The 24,545-nt window shown below is 40.2% G+C and overlaps 1 protein-coding gene across 9 annotated transcripts in view; it reads right to left on the bottom strand.

Annotated features, from left to right (window-relative positions):
* The window catches only part of nr5a2 (nuclear receptor subfamily 5, group A, member 2), a 205,718-nt gene that overhangs the window by 13,830 nt on the left and 167,343 nt on the right, over positions 1-24,545 (bottom strand). For 8 of the 9 annotated variants that reach the window (XM_063063887.1, XM_063063895.1, XM_063063892.1 and 5 more), the window contains one exon: positions 18,777-19,175. The exons of the other annotated variant lie outside the window; for it this stretch is intronic. In XM_063063887.1, the coding sequence (XP_062919957.1) occupies positions 18,777-19,175 (399 nt within the window). The remainder of the gene's footprint in view (positions 1-18,776; positions 19,176-24,545) is intronic. 9 annotated transcript variants of the gene reach the window in all.

Below are 24,545 nucleotides of genomic sequence, written 5' to 3'. Positions count from 1 at the left end.
TAGAATGTAGTCCTTGAAAAGAATAGTAATTCAAGCATGTATGCAGTTTTACTTTCAATAATAAGTGATATGCCTGAGGTGGCCTTGGATTCAGCAAACCATTACCAACCACCATGATGGCTCTTTGCCAACTAAAAGAGATGAAGGGCTGGGGGAGGAGTAAAAAAATGAGACAGAGAGTGAGAGAGAGAATGATCGAATGAGATATCCAGGATAGCTCTCTATCTCTTCCCACCTTTCTTTCCCATCCCCTCTGCCCCATCTTTGATTTCCAGCCAGTCTTCTTTCTCTCTCCCATTACTCCTACATCTCTCTCTGCCTTTCTCTCTTTCCCTAGCCCATTACTATCACGTACAGTTTATTTGACACTAATAAGAAGCCTATGGTAGATGGACCGAAGGTGCGTGAAACAAGAATAGGCATTATGCAGTTTAGTATGCCAAGCTGAATTGACTGCTTACAAGGAAAGTGTGCACAATTTATGGTGGCTCACAAAATGACTGGAATACAGAACAATGCCTCCGACTGAAACAATATCTGTGCACAATACATCCTTTGCATCTTTTGTACATCCATTATGGAGCTTGTTGCCCCATCCCACAAAGCAAATTTTTTTTTGTAACTTGGCTGGAAACTAGCAGCCATTGAAAATCTGTTCTTATATTTAATTCCCCATGAAGTCACAGATTATTGTTTATCACTCTCATCATTTACCACCAGCAGAGATTGAACATTCCACTTATTACAATGTTAAAGTTAAATATATAGTTATATATATATATATTTACCGACAGATTATATCATTAGCCTTTCCAAATCAGAACTGGGAAGTGGTAATAATTTATATAAACACACTCAAGGCAGAACAAATATCACTGAGAATTCCCCGGGGATTCCTTCTGCTTGACTGTTGTAAATTCACCTTAGAGGCCAGAAATATTGTAAGACAGAGTTTTTGCTCAGAATTTAACCAACATTAAAGTAACTAAATCATGTTTGTGTAACAAAATAGGAAGTTCCTCTATGTTTAGGTAATTCTAGATGAATGTAGCAAAGTTTCTTTTACCTTATAGCCATAATGAAAACAAATTCTTTATGATGCTGAGTGGAATAATACTTTACAAATTAACTGCTTTGTCATTTTACAATCTGTAGATGAATCATAAAGGTTCTTTTAGTCAGTAGATTGAAACGTGAAAGTTTCAATGTGACAACCATCATCTCCAGTCACAAACCACCTCAACTGCCTTCACTGTTTAAAGCTGTTTTCATTACATTGAAACTGCTTCTCTTTCATCCACTGACAAAAAAAAAATTAATGATTCATCTATGACCAAGTATCCTTGCTAACTCTAGGCTATGTTAAATGTAGACCTGATAATATTTGAATTCATACCATCTAAAGAGCAGCAGGCAGCAATTTGGATTTAATTTACATTGCAGCCAGGTGGATTTAAGGTTCCCCCTCCAAGTTCGAATTTGATGAAATTAGAGTAGAATTAACCTGTCTGCTCCTTCGAGCCTGCTGCAGCGTTCAGTTGAATTGCTCCAGGGTTTAACTCCTCTGCATTTTCCACATAACCCTCAGTTAGATGAGCTTTTAAAAAAAATCTATCTTTAAGTAGCTGCAGTGGCCTAGCCTGCAATAAACATCAGAGACACCCGCACTCGACAAGAAATTTCTTTGGACCCTCTGATTTGAAAGGCTGTCCCTTCATTAAAACTTTCTGACTGGTAGAAACTTTTTAACTTCTGTCATACCCTTGTAAGTTCTCATATGGTTGAACAAGATCATTCTTCATTCTTCTAAATTTTAAAGACTACAAATCCAGTTCTGGAAGTCATTCATGGAATGACAAGCCTCCAATTTCCGGAATTAGTACAGTAAATTTCTTCAGGACATCTCCAATAATAGTAACACACACAAAATGCTGGAGGAACTCAGCAAGTCAGGCAGCATCGAAGGAGGGGAATAGATAGTTAACAGTTCAGGTTGAGACCCTTCATCAGGACTGGAATGGAAGGGGGTAAAAGCTTGAATAAGAAGGTGGGGGTATGGAAAGGAGTACAAGTTAGCAGGTGGTAGCTGAGACCAGGTAAGGGGGAAGGGGAGTGGGTGGGGGAAGGGGAAATGAAGTAAGGAGTTTGGATGTGATAGGTGAAAGAGGTCAAGGGCTGAAGATAAGAGAGGTCAGTCAGTTAAGGAAGTAAGGGAAGGAGGAATGGTGTTCTCTTTATCCCATTGTCCACTGTACTTTCCTATTAGGTCCCTTCTTCTTCAGCCATTGACCTCTTTCACCTATCACTTCCCAGCTTCTTACTTCATTCTCCCCTCCACCACCCACCTTCCCCACTCACCTGGTGTCTCCCATAACCTGCATTCCTTACCCTCTCCCAACCTTCTCTAGCTTCTGCCCCCTCCCTTGCCAGTGCTGATCATTTGCTGAGTTCCTCCAGTATTTTGTGTGTCTTGCTCAAGGTTTCCAGCATCTGCAGAATCTTTTGTGTTTCCAATAATAGTACAGTGGATTCTGGTTAATTGGGGCAGCCAGTTATCTGGGACAAGTCTTAAAGAACACAAACTAATTGAGAACCAGGATTCCCTTCATTTATTTGGGACAATATGCCACTCAACTGGGGCAGTAGATGGTTGCCGAACAGTTTCTAACTAGTGTTAGTTGGGTGAGCTTGCATGGCTGTTAGACGCAGCACCGTATTTCGAGTAAACAGTTATTAAATAGTGTCAGCTGCATGTATTTATCTTCAAAAAGTAGTGGTTTTTGTCACTGGTAGTTGGCAAAAAATAAAAATAAGACAGTTCAGAACTTTTTGCTAACTTTTTGCAACAGTTTCTTCCCCCAAGCCATCAGAATCCTTAATACCCAGAGTCTAGACTGACATCTACATCATTTATTATTATATTGTAATTTGTCCTCTACTGTGCCTATTGTCTTGTTTATTATTTATTGTACTGCCCTGCACTGTTTTGTGCGCTTTACGTAGTTCTGTGTAGGTCTGTAGTCTAGTGTAGTTTTTGTGTTGTTTACATAGTCTAGTGTAGCCTTGTGTTGTCTCACTTAGTCTAATGTAGCTTTGTATTGTTTCATGTAGCACCATGGTCCTGGAGGAACGTTGTTTCGTTTTTACTGTGTACTGTACCAGAAGTTTATGGTTGAAATGACAATAAAAAGCGACTTGATTTGACTTGACTTGACTTGAAGGTATTGATAATCATCTTGAAGGCTACAATGAAAATGAAGGTTTGAAGGATGCAATTATCAACAGCATTTAATGAAGGCAGTTCATTATCTGCACTAGTTGTCTGCACTGATTCTGTTCACTAACAGTCAAAAGAACATGATGTGGATGAATTGCTCTGTCAATAAGTATTAGGAACTAATACACAGTTTTATAGTATTTCAGTAGTACTGGTAGTGTTATAATTTGTTCTGTATTCATTTAAATACATAGTGTGTTACTCAGTTTGTCCTTTTTTATAACTTTTTAACTATTTCAATTAAACTTTGTCCATTTGGTGCAGCTGCTTAGTTGGGCCAAAGTATATTAGTCCCAATATGTCCCAATTAAATGGAATCCACTGCCTAACCTTTCCAAAACTATACTGGAGTACTCTCGGAGTGGCTTCAACAACATGATGTGGGATTGTAGTGATGCTTTCCTGTCTTTCAGCTCTGATGCCCAGCAATAACAGCAATGTGCCATATGTCTTCCTAACCACATGCTTCACTTGCATGCTAGGTTTCTGTGCTACAATGTGCCATATGTCTTCCTAACCACATGCTTCACTTGCATGCTAGGTTTCTGTGCTTCATGCGCAAGAACACCCAAATCCCTCTGTACTCTGTTCATTTCCAATCTTTCTCCATTTAGAGTGGTATGCCTTTTGATTCCTCCTACCAAAGAGGTTAGCTTCACATTTTCACATGTTAAACTCCAGTTGGCAAGTTTTAGCTCTCTCAGTTAACCAATCCTTATCTTAGGGCTAAATCCACATATCTTCAACTGAAGCCTGTCCATCTATCTATTTTACCATCATCAACAAACCTCACACAGATTTCCTTCTTCCAGATGACTGTACAAAAATCTCTTATTTATCTAATACTTAGGCATCTGGAACTCTCAAGTAACCATGAAAAATCTATTTGATTAGCCTCAAAATATAGAATTGTAGTGTAAAAGATTGTTATTTAGAGGGGCAAAGAGATGGCATTATCAATAGGAATTTATTTAAAGGCCTGTGAGTGATGTGTAATGATACCTTCTTAGAGTAATTCTCATGCAACCAGAACCCCCAATTTGTGATGAATGCTGGCTGAGAATATGTCATATCGCAAATAACTGAGGGCCAGAAATTCACCCTTATGAGTGGGTAGCTACAACCTACCTGCCCAATAAAAGACCCATTTATTCAGATTTTTATTTTTCTATGTGATAATCAGTCCTTACTTCCCCAACACCATGAGCTCTTGGGTCTGTCTTTTTAAACTGCTTGTCAAATTAACAGATTTGATTACAATAACTAAACATAGCCAGAAGTGCATGAAATTTCAAAAGTTACATTACTGTTTTATCTCTGACTCATGTTAGAGTAATAAGTAAGTCTTTCTATTAATGTCCATTTGATAATTTATGTACATGAGGATAGCATTCCTCAAAATGGTAGCACATCAAATAATATGTTTATGCACAAGCAAAGGCCAAGCAATCTCAAGCCTGTCCCTGCTAAATTAGACTGCATTTTAGTAGCTTATCTTTATGAAAATGAATTTCATCAGCTCAGCAAATGCAAAAAAGCCAGTTACCATTTGCATTGACTGAAGAGCTTGGAAATCACCACCAATGAGTTCACATCAAAGAGTAACTTAGCTGGAAAATATGAAATCATTGAGATCTACAACTCTGTCCATCATTGTATTTCCAGGAAACCAGTAAAGATACCAGGATGCATTCTTTAAAAGAAACGTATGAGTTATTTAAACATCATGTAGGTTATTCAGATATCGGCCTGTAAATATATAATGCTAATAATGTATTCACAATGTTGAATTCTCAATCATGATAGCACTGCTAATATACATTTAATTTTGTACATAATGTATTTTTCAATCATAAATTTCCATTGTACAGATGTATAATGGAGCTTATAATTACGGTATGACATGTTAACATGCAGTTTCCATTCTAAATGTGGACATAGGAATTTATGAGAAAAATATAAAAATAACATTGAATCATGTCTCTGTGCTATTGATTAACTACTCCCTCTCTACTACATCCCCTTCATCAGAAATCAAGGCTTTCTCCTAACTTGTCACTTTCACTACCTCAATAGATTGATTCTTACAGGTTTGTGCAACCAATTCTATTTTAAGTTCCTATATCCACACTTATAATCAAAACTGTCTTTTTATAGTTGAGGTACTGACTTCAAAATGGAGATTGAATTGTCCCTGTATACCCAGGCCTAGATATCTCCTGCCCTTGAACCTCATTTCAAATGAATGTTATATTTTGCCTGGTAAGCAGTTTCATAGAAATCTACATATAATAAAATCAGCACAGACCTCCTTTGTCATTAACAAATGATGAAAGTACAGCAAAGCAGAAGTCTTTTTTTGTACTAGTCTTTTTCCCTGAAGTTATAACTTACTCAGTATTGGGCAGTTTAGAGATAATTTTATATACAGTATTTCACCAACATTCAAAACTAAGTATGACTGATATTCATAAGAAAAATAAAGAAGGATTTCCAAGCAAAATAGTCATCAATTAATTTAGATTAAGTAATTACATATTAGTAGATGAGTGACTGTGCCGATTTGAAATTAACAACCAGGATAAGAGATATCTCAGTGTCCTGAACTGCAAGATTAAAAACAGAATGGATTATTGTTGTAAAAATGCGGTATAAACATGCTCAAACTCTTTCAAGCCTCATTTTCTCCTCAGATACTAATAGAGCATGAAGTGTTGCAAGTATATTCTACAGTTCTTCTTTATGGCTCTTTTGATCAATTTTCCACCCTAGACTCAGCATAGATATTTGCAATCATCCCTTTCAATGATCCATTGTACCTATGGGACCTTGTGAATGCAATGTCATTCACTGATGCTTTTCTGCTCCTCAACGACACATGCAGGAAGGTTAGAGGATTAGAAAGGGAATGAAGAAGGAGGAAAAGAAAACAAAAATGAAAAAAGGTCACAGCTTCTGCTTGTGATTATGGCAATTTTCCTGAGATATTTCTCACTGATGCTGTGGAATTGAGAGTGGCAGATATAAGAATTAATTTCCTGTAGCTGTCTGTTCAGCTGAAGTTTCAGTATAAAGATACCAAAAGCAGAATAAGAAAATATTCATGTATTATACAACTCATTTTGATATTTTTTACTGCCTTTTTGTTAGGAAGACACTTCTTGGGAAGTGCATGGCAATTCTGAAATTGGTCAAATTTAAAACTTGGCATCAAAGGAAACTGCTGGATTTAGGGATAAATGTAATATTGCTTTAAAATTTAAAAGTCATTTTTATCTTTTTCCACATCTGGGAGTGAGAGCCATGCTAGACAAAGTGAAAGGAAAGGAAATCCAGTGTGAAGTCACAGAATGGATTTTGTAGACAGCTGATAGCATAGGCTTTGCTTCTATGTCCCTGGATTTTAAATCGATACATTAGCACTATTCTCATATATTGACTTTGATATTGGCACCAGTCGCATGCATCCAACAATAGGGCAATTCCTGTCCAGCTCCTGGAGAAGCAGCAAACACACCTGCTGCATGTTGGCATAGTACCAGTGACAATGGAAATGTTTGGAGCCTTCTTTATTACAGATCTACCTGCTGTTTTGCCAAAAATGTGTGTAATCATTATATGTTTTGCAATTTCTTGTTATTGTACAGTTGAGCGGGAATATCACTAGCATCCTAACAAAGAAATGGAGACAGCCTGCGGCTTGAATTAGGTTCCCACTCCCACACACTCCCCTTGCTAGATTTCTGTCCATATCCACGTGACTTAAAAAGATCATTGTTACAGTTAGTCTCCGAAAACTAGTGCACAATGGAGCCTATAGAGGTGAAAGTTATAATTATCGCTTTGTGACTGAGTTATGATTTGCATCACTCTTACTGCTGCTTTTCTTGAGAAAGCCTCCTCTAACGATTTTCAACCTTATTTGAGTTCCTTGATTACTGTCCCACCATTCGTGTTCCAGGTTTTCCAACTTCAGATGCATGAGAGGCAGCAGCTAATTTAGACTGATTATTTTTTCATTTTGTTGAAACAGATGTAAGCAGTTGATGGTGATTGTTCATAAGGAATGTAGCCTTTCTAACAGGGGAGTGAAATCAGAAATCACAGGAGCAATGGGACTTCAAGTCCTTGGGGCAGGATTCCCTAAAGGTTAACTTGCAGGTTCAGTAGTTAGAAAGGAAGGCAAATGCAATATTAGCATTCATTTCGAGGGATTAGAATATACAAGCAAGTATATAATGCTGAGATTTTATAAGGCCTTGGTCAGACCACACATGGAGTATTGTGAGCAGTTTTGGGCCCCTTATCTGAGAAACGATGTACTACACTAGAGAAAGTCTAGAGGAGCTTCACAGGAATTATCCCGTGAATGAAAGGGTTAACGTATGAGGAGCATTTGATGGCTTTGAGCCTGTACTCACTGAATTATAGAAGAGTGTGGGCATCCCACTGAAACCTATTGAATATTGAAAAGCCTAGATTGAGTGAATGTGGAGATGATGTCTCTGATAGTGTGAGAGTCTAGCACCAGAGGGCACAGCCTCAGCATAGAAGGACGTCTCTTTGGAGCAGAGATGAGGAGTAATTTATTTAGCCAAAAGGTAGTGAATCTGTGGAAGTCATTGCCAAGAAGGCTGCAGAGGCCAAGTCACTGGGTGTATTTAAAGTTGAAAATAAATCAGCCATTATTGAAAGGCGGAGCAGACTCGATGGGCTGAATAGCCTAATTTTGCTGTATATCTTACAGTCTTATATGTGTGGAGGTATAATTAAACGACAGCTCCCTTTCCCCTTCAATTTCCTGAGACAGGCTGGAGTTGCGTTATACCGTAAACTTGCTCTAACTGCCAGCACTGCTTCAAGAGGGCAACCTAAGGACTTGAGTGACATCGTGGTCATTTTTGGTGAAGGTCTGCCGGTTCTCCTGATCTGGTCACAGAAGTTAAACTTTGTAAAGCTGCTGTCTATATTCTATATTCACAAGGGTTACATTCAATTTTCCATTGGTACTATAAATAGAAAAGTCTCATCGAAAGGGTTGGTGGAGATGATAATCGATCTCTCTAATGCAACTTATGCTCACATAATAAAGATAGCAATCAATTTATATAGCATAAATGCCAAGAGCAACTGCGGAAACCAACTCTATCAATGCCTATTAGTAACTGTCCACTTTCAATTGGAAAGCAATAATGGTTGTATTAATGGGTTGTATTGGCCCAATGCCCAACTGGATCATTTAATACTTTTGACTGTCCCTGACCTAAAGCTCTCTGTGTACACCCACAGGACTTGCATGTTGGCAGCCGATACCGGCTTTCTAGTTACCTACTCAGTCCTGTGGCTAGGAGAACCTATTGGTTGAAAAATACGAAACAAGTATACTTTTCTGCATTGATTTTACTTTGTACAATGGGTCAGATCATGCTGATCAGGCCTGTCTCTCACAGTTGACTACCTGCCCTCCTCTCTGAAGCACAGACACATATTCCTTCCACGGCTGTGCAGTTCCGAACACACTGTAGCAGACATTCCACCCTGCAAAAACTCATTTCGGGGAGGTAGCACCATCAATTTGCAGGAGACTCCCGGAACTTCCGGGAGAGGTGGGATGTCTGCAATAGAGTAGCTCCTTAGCAGCTAGCCAGCTAGTTTAAGTAACGTTAGCTATGCTAATGAATGAATGACACCTGATAAACTCACCTCAACATGTCTTTTACAGTCTTAACCCACCATGGGCAATAGAAAAGTCACTGTTGCAAACAGTGCAGTGAGCAACACTGTCATTATTTTTGACCCCTATTAGGCAGGGGTACACTTTAGCGTAGTCTGGGGTGAGGTACGTTTTATATTTTCTTTTTTTGGAACACTCTGCCAAGGCGTGCGTGTGCTCGCTTGCTTTCTCGCTCTCATGCTCTCTTGCGCTCTCTCTCTCTCAAAAAAATTGGTCTCCGGGACATTGTATATAATTTGTGGGCATCAGGGAGCCACTATCAAAATGCGAGAGACTCCCGGAACTTCTGGGAGAGGTAGGATGTCTGCTGTAGGTTGGGTGCTGTTGTCACTGATTCTCACAGTGCTGTTGACATTCCAGGAGCTGGTGAGGGTCACGAGCAGCAAAAAGTGAGGACTTTCTCGTTGTTTTAACATGTATATGCTTCACACACTTTAAATTCTTGAAATTGATTTCAATTTAAAAAATCAGCTAAAACATATTTAACTGATGTAAACTATTTTGTTCATGTCTTTAATTAAAACAAAAATCAAACTTCTTACCTTCATTAGCTTTTCACATGAGGCCACCCTGTAGTGTTAGGTATTGCTGGTGCAACCTGAGAGGACAGTTAAGAACTGTACCTGGCCCCTCAGCTCATCATGGAGCACGTATGAATTTGATGATAATTCCAGGGGTGCGGTGAAATGTCTGTTGCACCCAGGTCTGGTGACCAGCATGTTCTGTATTGCCATGCTACAGTACTCAGGGGCAAAAGTGCTGCAGTAGTCAATGTTCCTTTGTGGAACTGTGAGCTCCATATTAGCATGATGTACCCCTGAACATAATCAGCAACGTTCAATGCATGAGTAAGGCGATTTGAAATAAAGAACTGAGGCCAACCTATAATGCATGAACAATAGTAAAATGAATATTTTCTATTTACTTAAGATTCAGAACCTTCTGTTCCTTATGAAATTGCATTTTAAGAGTGCCAGATATGTAAAATTGTTTCCTCTATTATCTTTTCAATTTATGCATTTCACCAACTGAGTGATTATGCACTGGTTGATTTGGGACTGGAAATATTCATCATAATCAAACTTTTTTTTAGAATAAAGGGTACAGGTCTATGTAGTAGAATAGTCCTTTATCTAACTCAGTTGAACAATAGCACATTGGCCCTGGATGTTTGAGACTACTGTGTGCAAATTTACTGAAACTTTTAGCTGAATTTCATACTTGTAAAACAGCCACAAAGTACTGATTGGGGCTGGGGTGGGGTGGCAAGGAGAGGGGAGAGCTCAGATAAGAACTGTGCGGCACAGTGGATCCTAGATTCGTGGAGGAACATCAATGAAGACTGGTAGGATAGATGAAAGTGTCAGCCAATGACTATCTCAAACAAGAAAGAGTTTAGTTATGTACACTTGGCATTCAGTGGCATTATTATTACTGAGACCCTAGTGCCAACATTCTTGGAAACACCACTGACCAAAAGCTCAATTGGATCAGCCATACAAGTACTGTAACTACAAGATCTGGACAGAGGATGGGTTTGGAAGCCATAGATGTACTGGGAGCTCCACTCTCTACTGAATATAGGACTGCAGTGTTCAAATCAGGTGACCCTGAACTTTACAAGAAATCAAGATGTGACCTCTGTAAAGCTATCAGGGATGCCAAAAGGCAATACCAGTCCAAAATAGAGTCCCAGATGAGTCATCAGTTATGGCAGGGCTTACGTGCTATAACGAGCTACAAAACAAAACAAAGCCAGGCAGCTTTGCCAACAACTGAATACCAATTGAATATAATTGAATACCAATTAGCTGAATGCATTCTGTGCACGTTTTGAACAGAAGGGATTGAAATGTCACCACCCACCCTGACAGCCTCCAATGCACCTGATCCCACAGTCACAGTTGTGGATATAAGGTCAGTTGTCCGGAGAATGAACCACGAAAAGTATCTGGCCCGAATGGTGTCCCTGACCTTGTCCTTAGATACTGAGCAGGCTAGCTGGTGGGAGGTATTTGCAGACATTTTTTAAAAAATTCTTCCTACTTTAATCTGACATTACCACCTGCTTTCAGAAGACCACTATCATCCCGGTCTCTAAGAATAACAAGGTAATGTGCCTTAATGACTCCCACCCAGTGACTCTGACATTACCACCATGCAGTGCTTTGAGAAGTTGGTCATGGCACACATTAACTCAAGCCTCCCAGACAACCTCAACCCACTGCAGTTCACCTCCTGCCAAAACAGATGGCAGATGCCATCTCTCACTTACCTCTGGTGCATCTGGACAATAAAGATACTTATATGTCAGACCATTGCTTATTGACTACAGCTCTGCCTTCAATACTATAATTCCAATCAAACGCATCTCCAAACTCCTATATATGGGACACATTACCTCCCTTTGCAACTGTATCTTTGACTTCCTGACCAACAGACTGCAATCAATACAGTAAGCAGCAACATCTCAACCATGATTAAACACCAGGCCCCCACAAGGCTGCAAACTGAGTCTCCTACTCTACCCACTGTACACTCATGATTGTGTGGACAGTTTCTGCTCTAACCCCATCTGTAAGTTTGCAGATGATACCATGATAGTAGGCCTTATCTCAAATAATGATCCATTGGAATACAGCAAGGAGATAGAGAGCTTAGTGACATGGTGCTCCGGATAACAACCCTTCCCTCAGTGTCACAAAACAAAAGACATAGTTATTGATTTCAGAAAGACCACGTGCTCCTCTTTACAACAGTGTTGAGGTTGAGAAAGCTGAAAATTTCAAGTTCCTAGGAGTGAACGTCACGAACAGCCTGTCCCGGTCCAGGATGCCGCAGTCAAGAATTCTCACTGGCACCTCAACTTCCTCAGGAGAGGGAAGAAATTTGGCTTGTCCCCTTCGATCTTCACCAGTTTTGAAATGTCCTACCTGGATGCATCGCGGCTTGGCATGGCAACTGCTCTGCCTGCAACCACAAGAAACTGCAGAACGGCGTGGCCACCGCTCTGCACATCACAGAGAGCAGCCTCCCCTCCACGGCCTCTGTTCACACTTCTCGCTGCCTTAATAGAGCAGCCAGCGATCCCAGCCACTGCACACTTTCTCTAGTCTCCCCATTCCCATCTTGAGCAGCGTTTACAAAGGTACCACCAGGCTCAAATACAGCCTTTATCCCACTGTTATAAGACTACTGAATAGTTCCCTGGTATAGTAAGGTGAACTTTTGACCTCACAACCTACCCTGTTGTGACCTTGCACCTCAGTGTCTACCTGCACTGCAGTTTCCCTGTGACTGTATCACAGGTGGTGAATATTGGTAGCTTGGGTTGAGGCATTTGATGCTTAGTGTAAACTATACAACCTTATTCTGCGTTCTGTTATTATTTTACCTTGTACTACCTCAATGCATGTTGTAATGGAATTGATCTGTATGGATGGCGTGCAAGACAAGTTTTCGACTACACCTTGATACATGTGACAATAGTAAACCAATTTACCAATATATCCTTTGATGAATGAGAATATCCTAGATCTTTTCCATAACCTACAAGGCACAAGTCTGAAGCTTAATGGAATACTCTTCAACTACATTCATGCAGCTTGGTGCTATCCAAGACCAAGCAGCCTGCTTGATTGGTGCCCTATAAACCACCATAATTATTTGTTCCCTCTACAAGTGGCTGCAGTGTGTAGCATATATAAAATACCTTTCAGTTAGTCACTCAGGCAATCCTCCTAAAGAAAAACTCACTACTGCCAAGAGCTTCAGTTACATGGGAACACCATGATCTGCAGGTTCCCCTTCAAGTCACATACCATCCTGACTTGGGAATATATCCTTGATCATTTATCATTACTGTGTCTACATCTGGGAATTTGCTGTCCCGCTGTGGGAGTATCTTCACCAAAATGCTTGTGGCTATCCTCCTGTTCGACAACATTTCAAGATAGACAATCACTACTGGTCGTACCATAACATCAAGTGTAATAAGAATTAACACATTAAAATTTAAAAAAAAAATCCAGATAGACAATCACTACTGGTCGTACCATAACATCAAGTGTAATAAGAATTAACACATTAAAATTTTTTTTAAAAATCCAGAACAAACATAAAGGTAAATAAATATAGTTGGCTAAAATATTTTAAAGAACAATTTTGGTTGCTGTCTAAGGACAGAAACAAACCAGTGAAAATAAATTTGGCATTGCAATAAGAATAAAAGCAGAAAGCACAAAGCAAAAATAAAACAAATAAAACTTAACCTCATGTTATTCTCATGTACAATAATCTTTCTCTTAGCAAGAGATTCAGTCAGAAGTTGTTTCCTCTGATGTTTATGGAGCTTCTTGGCCCTATCACTTGGCTAGCTCAGAGGAGGTGTAATGGAGTTAGTGCTAAGCTCCAAGGATGCCCCAGTGCAGCCTGTCTGAATGAGCCGTGTAGTGAACTCCCAGCATGCATTAAGGCAGCTTTCCATCGAAGCATTATCAACATATTCACATTCTGCAACTGGGGAGAAATTATTTATGATTGACAGCAGTACTGTATCAAGGCATAATAGTTACTTTACTAGCCTTCTAAAGGGCTGGGCTATTTCTCTGCAGAATTTAAGTTAAAAATGGAAAATTTGAATTTAGTTTTGAAGAATTTTGAAATAAATAAAAACCTGCTCTGGGTAAAAGTGACCATGAAAATGAAATAGATTCACAAGTACTTTTCAGTGAAGGAAATGCAATGTTCCACACTGTGTGCCCTGGTACGTGACTCCAGGATCAATTTCCTCCCTCCTGCACCCCCACCGTGGTTCAGGAAAGGCAACTATCACTTTGGGGCAATTAAATGGACAAAAAAATTCATTGCTGCCTACAATATATGTCTTGAGAATGAATTAAAAGTATATTAAATAAATGTTTTCCATTAACATCCATTTATTTTCTAAATAGAAATGCACTTCTAACATTTGCAGATTCGTTTATTAATTGAAGGGAAACATCTGCAGTTGAGGCCTTTGTGTTTATGTTGCTTACCTTCTAAGAACCAATCGAAACGCATTAGCATTTCAGGCAAAAGTGTCTCAGTTAAGTTGTATAGCCTGTACCCCACCTCAGCGTTCTAACTTGCCGTCCATATTTCTCAGAAAGATCTGCTAATGTACAAAACAATATTTCCTTACCTTCCCTGCATATAGAAATAAACCTGTGGATGCAAATGCAAAGGAAGCATGCCCAGAATTACATGTCATTGGGGTGCTGGGAGGAGCAGAGTGTCTAATTATTATTTTTTAGTGATTGAAGTGGATTGGGAGCAGTGTGGAAAAGGCTGGGCAAACCCAAAGCATCACATACAAAATAATGAAAGAATTCAGCAGGTCAGGCACTGTCTATGGAGGGGAATAAACAATCGATGTTTTGGTCTGAGACCCTTCATCAAAACTGGAAAAGAAGGAGGAAGAAACCAGAATAAGGTGGAGAGAGGGGAAAGAGTACAAACTGGCAGATGATAGGTGAGACAAGGGAGGGGGAAGGTGTGTGGATTGGAGATGGGGATGAAATAAGGAGCTGGGAGGTGATAGGTATAAGAGGGAAAGGCCTGAAGGAGAAGGAATCTGATAGGAGAGAACAGTGTACCACAGGAAAAAGGAAAGCAAGAGGTGATGGACAGATGAGGAGAAGAGAAGGAGTGAGAGGAGAACCAGATGGGGAATGGAAACAGAGAGATAGGGATGGGGCAGATATTACGGGAATTAGAGAAATCGATGTTCATGCCATCAGGTTGGAGCTAACCAGATGGAATATGAGGTGTTGCTCCTCCAACCTGAGAGTGACCTCATCGTGACAGAAGTGGAGGCCATGGACAGACATGTCAGAACAGGAATGGCAAGCCCAAATTTTACTTTTCTCATGCCCAGGACACTTTCAACCAGGGAAGTCAAAACAGGATTTAGCTTCCTCATTTATTGACCACTTCAGACTACTGCCAGATGCACGCTGAAGAGAGATCCATCTCAAACTGGTGCTCTCTGAAACACTGGTGACTATGTATCATACATCTGAATGAAAAAGTGAGGGTCAGAATGGACTAGACTCTATTTCACTGAACACAAAACTATAGCATGCTCCTGCAGGTGCGGTAATATTGAAGATTTTGCTGCCTGTTACTTTCAGCACTGATCTGCTTTGGTACAGAGATTATTCATAAATAGGTCTGTACATATATGCCTGCGATGTTGCTGCTAGCAAAATTTTCATTGCGTTACTTTATCATACTTGAAATAAAATTGGCTTGGCTTGACTTGATAAATACATTGTTATTGTACTGTAACATATTAGGAGACCAAATTGCCCAAGAGATCTGGATGTGTTCAGACATTTCAAACAGAACGAAGACCTCTGCTTGGACAGACTATGAATCTGGGATGTTTACTGATTCAGGGTACTAAATCTCTCTCTACCTCCCGTCACTGGATTCCTCGTGGAAACGAGCAGCAGCCCTCCATTTTGCTGTGATTCTATTACATCATGCTGATTGGGAAAGAGACCTTCCACTTAGATCCTACAATAAGTCAGACGTGATGTAGAATCCAAAACCTCACTGATCTCCATGGTAATTCTTGACAGCAAAGAGGAAGTTCTCTTTAAATTATCTTACAATAATGTTTTAAATTATTTCTACAGTTCTGTGCTTTAATAAACCAGAATTAGAGTCAGGTTTAATATCACCGGCATGTGTCATGAAATCCGTTACCTTAGCGGCAGCAGTACAATGTAATACATGATACATATAGAAAAACAATAAACAGATGAATTATAGTAAGTATATATATGTATATTAAATAGTTAAATTAAAAATAGTAGTGCAAAAACAGAAATAATAAAAAGTGAGGTAGTGTTCATATATTCAATTTCCATTTAGAAATTGGATGGCAGAGGGAAAGAAGTTTTTTCTGAATCACTCTGTTGTGTGCCTTTTAGTTCCTGTACCTGTTTCTTGACAGTAACAATGAGAAGAGGGCATGTTCTGGGTGATGGGGTTCCTTAATAAAGGACGCTGCCTTTCTGAGGCACTGCTCCTTGAAGATGTCTTGGACACTATGGAGGCTAGTACCCATGATGGAGCTGATAAATTTTACAACTTTGTGTAGTTTCTTTTGGTCCTGTGCATTAGCACCCCCCCCCGCCCCCCCCCCCATACCAGACGGTGATGCAGCCTGTCAGAATACTCTCCACCGCATATCCATAGAAGTTTGAGGGGTTTAGGTGACAAAGCAAATTTCCTCAAATTTCTAATGAAATAAGGCTGTTGTCTTGCCTTCTTTATAGCTGCATCAATATGCTGCAATCAGGTTCGATCCTCAGAGATAATGACACCCAGGAACCTGAAATCGCTCATACTTTCTACTTCCGATCCCTCTATGAGGAATCGTTTGTGTTCCCTCATCTTACCCTTCCTGAAGTCCACAATCAACTCTTTGGTCGTATGGACATTGAGTACAAGGTTGTTGCTGCGACACCACTCAACTAGCTGGTATCACTGGCTTCTGTATGCTCTCCCATTTCCATCTGAGACTCTGCTAACAATGGTTGGCAGATGCAATAATGGTTGTATCATCAGCAAATTTATAGATGGCATTTGAGCTATGCCTAGCCTAACTAAATTTTAATTAAAATGTTCGCTGATTTTTCACTTTTTATAATTATTTGCATCAATAATAGTTTTTTTAAATGTCTCTGAACGCCATAATTGCCTTCTGCCAAATGTTATGGGGCACAATTTTGAGTTGGATGGGTGGGGTGAAGGAAGAGCCCACTAGTATACCACGCATAGCTTAATCACCTTTTGGATCTTGTCACTGAGCTCAAATATGTAGAGAGCAAGTGAGATAAGCTTCTTGTATCATCCCAGGTGTCTGACATTCAGTCCAACATGTTTGGACAGCCCATAGTACGTAATTTCAGTTGTTCAGACAGCATGATTAACCATTTGTAACTAGTCAGACTGCATGAGTCTCAAATGATACTTATAGCGTCCACCATCCCAGCAAACTGTGAGTTATATACAGGGCTGGATTTAGTGGGGATGGGGTCCCTGGGTTGCAGGCACTGATGGGCCCCTGCCGACACTGTAAAATGCTGTACCAAGGAAAAAAAGGCAAGAACAAGAGCAAAGGTTGTATTGGTCTAAATATCAAAGCTGTGGACCAAGACATCGGTTTAGTACAATATGTAGGCTATAAACTTACAGGCCTTAAGAGGGAGGACAGAAAGTAATGCAGATTCTTAGTTTGAAGGACAGCATCTAAAGCACTCAAGAACTGACCTAGGCTTAGTTGGCTTAGTAAAGTTATGAGGGAGATGAAGTATGATGTACCCTATCTTAAATCTTTATTTAGCTGTTGCTGCAAATACCATAGGCCTTATCTCTCAAACAATGCCAAAGCATTTTTATCCGGTATTTTTCCCAACCGTGTGTTCTGAAAAAGTAAAATGGAAATGAGAGACAAAATGGCCAAGAGAGATGGCACTATTGCAAACTAAGAAACTTGAAAATACTCCAATAATCTTTTTGAAAAATGAGATCTAGCACATACTAACCTACTGCTGTGCTGTGTGGCTTGCAGAGTAAAGACCACTTATTACTTACTAGGTTTATCACTGGAGCCTCGGATAGCCAGTCACCTCTCGACCAAAAACTTCACAACCGTCACCACTCTTCTCAATACGTCAGTCCAGTAGACCAGCGGTCCCCAGCCACCGGGCCGCAAAGCATGTGCTACCGGGCCGCGAGGAAATGATATGAGTCAGCTGCACCTTTCTTCATTCCCTGTCACACGCTGTTGAACTTGAACATAGGGTTGCCAACTGTCCCGTATTTGCCGAGACATCCCGTATATCGGGCTAAATTGGTTTGTCCCATACGTGACCGCCCTTGTCCCATATTTCCCCCGCTAAGGTAGAGCGTTCCTATGCAACCTTTCGTGCTGAAATGGCGTAAAGCGAAGAAGCAATTACCATTAATTTATATGGGAAAAATTTTTGAGCGTTTCTAGACCCAAAAAATAACCTACCAAATCATACCAAATAACACATAAAACCTAAAATAACACTAACATATAGTAAAAGCAGGAATGATATGATAAATACACAGTTTATATAAATTAGGAATAATGTATGTACAATGTAGTCGGGAAGATTAAGCCAAAACCGATTTGTGGAAATAAAACTGGCACGTACGCACATGCGCACATCACACAGGTGCCTGCGCAAGGCTTCATGATCATGGTAGTCTTTCTCAGGGCAAACTCAGGAGTCCCGTATTTGACTGCTACTTTTGTCCCTTATTTGGGAGTGAGAAAGTTGGCAACCCTCACTGTAAAGGACATGTTGAGGTGAGTTTAACCCTACTTGAACACCTCCCCCCAGTCAGCCGGTCGGCAAGAATATTGTCAATAATAAACCAGTCCGTGGTGCAAAAACGGTTGGGGACCCCTGCAGTAGACACACTCTGACTTGAACTGTTTTTGCAGTTCTGTATCTATTCTTCCGCTGTCAGACGCTAGTGTAACGTAGGTCAGTATCGTTTTCCTGTCGTATTCACTATTTTCATGCTCTCCTATGCGCTCAGCGGCACGTTTCCAGTCGCTAAAGCCAGTTTCAAAGATGGACCGACAGTTACCATCACTGAAGATATGACATGCAAAACAAAACACACAGCCAGTGGATGGGGAATATAAGAGTCATTGCCTTGATCTGTACTCACCATTGTGTTTGAAGTGAAATTTGGAGAAAAAACGTCTTTGCTGTTTGTATACTCGTTCTGAAGCTTTGATATCCACATTCCTATTCTGGCAGGACTCCGGCCCTTTCTTAGCCCAGTATGCTCGGACTGAATTATGTAACGTTTCCTTTCCCCAGCGAGCAGGATCAGTGCTGTAAGGATCCTCAGTAGCGGTTACGTTAACATTAATGGCAGCCCGACTTGGTTGTTCGGAAGCCTCTGTGGTCAGGAATCCTAAAGTCATGCTCTCTGCCTCTTCAACGTTAGTTGCTGACTGTGGCAAGGACGGTGGTCCTGTGCTAACCCCGGTGCTAGCGCTAGCTGTTGAACAAGTCTCCATTTGTCCACTGGTCTCAGACTGTGACAAGAGCGATGGTACTGCTGCATCATCAAGAACAAGTTTAAAAAATTCTGTCAATTTCAATGGCTTTTTAATGCTTCTTTCTCACGGTCCTCTTTTTCTTGTTTCTTTTTTCCTTTCTGTGCTCCACTCTCATATTTTTTTTTGTCCACCATGATGGTAGCTACCTATCTTGGGCCCCTCTGCTGCTCTGGCCCCTGGGCTGCAGCCTAGCCTAGCCCTGCCCGAAGTCCGGCCCTGGTTATATAGGGAGCAGTGCATAAGATGCAGAGTTGGATATGATTTTATTAACATTCGGATTCCATTAATGTATATAGTTTACCAGATATTCTGCTCTGAAATGATAAGCAAGAAAGGGTTGAATTAAATCGAATATTCACTGACTATTGGTAAGAAGGGGCCTAAAATGACAGAAAATCATTCTGGGGTCAAGTATCTGGTCTTGTTTTAAAACCTAGAGAAGCTCACAGGCCTGTGGTTGGAAACTGCTCACCTAATGAGGTCATTAAAGCCAAGCTTCCATCAATAATTTTTTGACAAATTTTAATTAATAATTCATTGAAGTGTCTTGGGATGTATATTTTGTGTGTGAAGGACAGTTAATCCATATTGCAGATTTTCCTTTTCTTTCCCAAACTTTGACGACGGTCTAAGTGGCAATACCTGCTGACTAAAGAAACGTGCTGTCATATACATTTGTTTATTCCAAGGGAACGTTACCATAGTTATTATGGATGAATAATAACAGCAGTGAACATTTATCGATGTTCATGGGAATTTTATACACATTTTGGCTGTTTCTTCCAAAAAGGAAAACTCTTTATGGAAAAATCAAATTAATTTTTTTATGTGTATCAAAAATCAGGCATGGTACAAGCTAGAACAAAGTTTCCATCACCTCTTATCTACGGAAAAGTTTGTATTTGCTCTTTATTATACCCTTCAAATACAGTAAGTGACTCTTTATCCAAGTATTCAAGAGTATATTTCCTACTGTTATTAAGGAATAAATTTACTAGAGGGATGAGGAAGTAGTGATAGAGATTCCACTCACAGCACTTTGTCATTGTGCATTCTTCAATACATGAACTCGGAACACGACAAAAAGAGGTGGCCACAGTTATCATGGTTGGAATCACTATCCTGCGATTTTGTCTGAGAGTGTGCCCAACTTATGTGCACTCCACCTGGACACTATCAGGATAAATGATTATCAACAGGGACCCAGTAGCAGCTTGAAAATCAGTATCAGATAGAAAATGAGGGAAGAAATTATCCTTGTCCTGAAAAGATCTTTGGACCCTGTGTCCCCACAACGCTGGTACATCACACTTCTTTGATACACTGCATTTTGAGGAGCCTGACACCTACCACACCCTTTATAGAAAGGAAGGTATTCATTGATCTCATGTGAAGAACAAACATGACTTGCTAAATCAATCAGTTGTGCTCTTTTGATTCATTGGGTATTTGGTCTTCTAATCACATTGAAGTGCTGACAAATTATATAGTCAATACATGGTCTCTGGAGACAGGCAATGGCATTGAGTCCAGCCAAGTGAATATCAGTTACGTGCCCTAGAAAGGTGCCATCAGTTTTTCATTCTTGATTTGAGTTTTTTTGGCAAAAAAGATGATCAAATCTTCATTTTCTCTATATTGTGCTGAAGGGTTGTCCACAACGTGTGTTAAAACTTCAGTCCAGGAGTGGTGATGAAGTCTTTCCCTGGGATATTGGTGTGTTCTGTGCTGACCTCCACAGTTCCTCACAATTAAATATGATATATTGTTGGGAGTTTATCCTATGGTGATTTCTTCAATTTGAGCTGGTATCTTGACAGGCCTTTGTTATTAAGATGGATAAGATGTGATAGATTTGGGGATCATTCAACATTTTCTTCCAAAGTCTGAGAAAGTGACTTTTAAAAAGTGGCAAGAGGGAGTGAGGACATTAATGCTTCCGTAATGGTGTAAGTTGTACATGTATATTTTTAAGTTCAGTATCCTTACTGTTATGACTACTCAATCGTACATGAGCAGCAGTGTAGAGAAAGACAGAAGTAGCTACTTGGATGGTCTCTAACAAGCACCTGTAGAATCTGTAGAATCTTCTGTAGAATCTCTGCACAAGGCTTCAGATATTCAGTATTCACTGTCATAAAACACTTATGGGACCAGGTGGGCTAATCAGTATTAACAAATGTTTCTTTAGAATTCAAAGGATATTTCATGACATGTTTTGTGAAATATCACTAATCATTTTCCCTGCTTTGACAAATTGTTTTGACAACTTGAATGTTGGGGTAGAATTCATTTCATGGTAATTTTGAATAGATGTCTAGAAACACTTTTCAATTTGTGCTGTTAAAGTTATTGACACCAGTTATTTCAAAATACTTGGCCCCACCTTCACTGATGATACTAAAGACTTCTCTGAGATATTACAGAAGCATGAAATGAAGGCATGTCCACTATAAATAATAAAAGATAAAATCCCAGCAATGGATCAATAAAGGTGAAGAATGAATAATTAAACCATTTGGTACAGAAAATATGACTTCAAATTGTTTGGTGTTTCATGAAATAGTCATTTAAACAAAGAGAAAGGAGCCACTTTTTCTTCAGTGCAGTTGGTCAGAGCATGCACCCGTCACTATTCAGTGGCCGAATCAAGCGTGGTGATGAATCAGCAAATAGGAAAAAGATTGAAAATTTACCTGAATGGTGCCACAACAACAATGGCTCACTCGATGTCAGCAAAAAAAGAGAGCTGGTTATTGATTACAAGAGGAGGAAACTAGAGGTCCATCAGCCAGCCTCATCAGGGGATCAGAGGTGGAGAGAGTCAGCGACTTTAAATTTCTCTGTGTTATCATTTCAGTCCTCGGCCCAGCACATAAATGCCATTACAAAAAATGCAGGGCAGTGTGTCTACTTTCTTAGAAGTTTGTGAAGATTCAGCACGTTATTTAAACTTTGACAAACTTCCATTGATGCACAGTGGAAAGTATACTGACTTGTTTTGTCATGGCCTGGTATGGAAACACCAATGCCCTTGAACGGAAAAGCCAACAAAAAATAGTGGATATAGCCCAGTCCATCACGGGTAAAACCCTCCCCATCATTGAGCACATCTACAAGGAGTAACATCGCAGGAAAGCAGTATCGATGACCCCCACCATCCAAGGCATGTGCTTCTCACTACTGTCATCAGTCTGCTGAACTAGAGGGGACAACTTCGGTGGTAGCATCCGTTAGTCTCGTGCGACCATGGATCTGCGCCTGGAAAGTCTTGCTTCAGTCTGTGTGGTAGAGCAGCGTCTGTTGTGGCTGTAGAGGCCCACACGGGAGTGACAATCTCGACTGCAGTGACTGCACTTGAAGGTGCTGTCTTCCAGTGTTGTCTTGGTGCTGTTTTTCCGACGAGTGTGCTTTTCTTCAGCAGCAAGCCTCAGCTTCTCTTCTCCTCTTTTAAGAACTTTGCATAGTTCCAGCCTCCAGCGAGAGTGATCGCTTGCGATGTCCTCCCACCTCTCGACAACTTCACTCACCCCAATACTGACCTGATTCCATAACCTATGGACTCACTTTCAAAGACTCCACAACTCCACTTCTCGCTATTTATTGCTTGTTTATTTACTTATAATTATGATTATGTTTTGATCCTCTGATTTTTGTGTACAGTTTGTTGTCGTTTACACATTAGTTCTTTGTTCATTCTGTTGGGTGCAGTCTTCCATTGATTCTATTGTGCTTCTTTGTTTTTACTGTGAATGCCAGGAAGAAAATGAACCTCAGGGCTGTATATGATGACAAATATGTACTTTGATAATAAATTTACATTGAGCTTTGTTCAGGGGCAGAATTATTGAGAAGTTTTCTAATTGTCTATATGAACTTCATCTCACTGGATGCACGCAGCACTATCTACAGCTTATGTTTTATGCAGTATGCATTTAGTATCTCTCACAAAAACTATCAATTTGTTTTCATAATTTTCTATATTTTCTGTATTTCCTGCTTCACCCACAAAATAAGGGACATGCACTGATCTGGAGGTCCTGCTTTCCCATATTTGGAATTGATCCTCCAAGTACTCCTTCATGCAATGGGGCTCCAGGTTATGCTCATTCCCTCCCCGACAAGCACAGCTCCTTGTGTCCACTGCCTCCTAATCCCACTTTTCCTACCTGGAGGCACAGAATCTTTCTATCTGGTCTCTTTTCTCCTGCACTGTCAGCGTACAATCTGCTGCCCATCTCCTTTACACTAATGCATCCATTCATCTCAACTCCATCTCTTTCCGACACTCAAAATAGATCTGCCAAGCTAAAACCCCCTTAGTGCCACAAGAAGAATACACATTTTATCTTAGATAATTTACAATAACATCATATATCTTCTGCTTCAGGAAGAATTTTAGATCAAGGACAGTTTTTAATTTAAATGTAAAGTTACTATGGGGTGAACATTTAATGCAGACTATTACTCCGAAGTCATGTAAAATAAATTGCAAGTTCACATGTATCAAGTGTCAAACTCTGAAGGGACAACACACTAATCAATTTACTTATGGAGAGGACAGTTAAGGTAGCTGAAGTTCAATGCTTTTACCAAGTGGCGCAGTTCCTCGGTGTGCAAATTGCTACAAATTGCTCTTGGGATTCAATGTTCTTCAAAGGAATTGAATAACCTGTATGCACTCTGAATGTTCCCAAGAGTTGAAATCACTGTAATATCACTGCACAGTTACATTAGCTTAGCTCTTGCAATGATGTTCTCTTGCCTGAGTCAAAGACTTAAGCCCCATTCCAGAAGCTTGACAACACCACGTAATGAATGGACTCAGTTTTTACAGGGTCCACAAGTCCAATTTGTCCAAAAATACAGAAAGAGGTTCTCAATATAGTTGCTATACCTCCAATGAATGGCATCAAAAGCACTTGAAAGATAAGAAAGAGGAATAATATATAGGAGAAGGAGAGAGGGAGGAAGGAAGAGGGAGGGTGAGAGGAAGAGAGCGGGAAAGTAGGGGAGGGGGGAAGAGGGGAAAAGGGGAGAGGGAGAGGGGGAGGGGACGGGAGGGAGAGAGATAGATATCTAGTTCTGCCGCAAATAGGAACAAACAAAAATTTGTATATACGGGCAACACACACAAAATGCTGGTGGAACGCAGCAGGTCAGACAGCATCCATAGGAAGAAGCACAGTCGACGTTTCGGGCCGAGATTCTTCATCAGTGCTTCTTCCTATGGATGCTATCTGGCCTGCTGCGTTCCACGAGCATTTTGTGTGTGTTGCTTGAATTTCCAGCACCTGCAGATTTCCTCGTGTTTGCACTTGTACGTACATTGAGCTTTGGAAATTAATTATATTTTGGGAGCTTGTTCG

Source organism: Mobula hypostoma, chromosome 12 (assembly GCF_963921235.1).
Source record: "Mobula hypostoma chromosome 12, sMobHyp1.1, whole genome shotgun sequence".
Taxonomy (NCBI): Eukaryota; Metazoa; Chordata; class Chondrichthyes; order Myliobatiformes; family Myliobatidae; genus Mobula; species Mobula hypostoma.
This window is presented reverse-complemented; position numbering and strand designations above follow the sequence as displayed.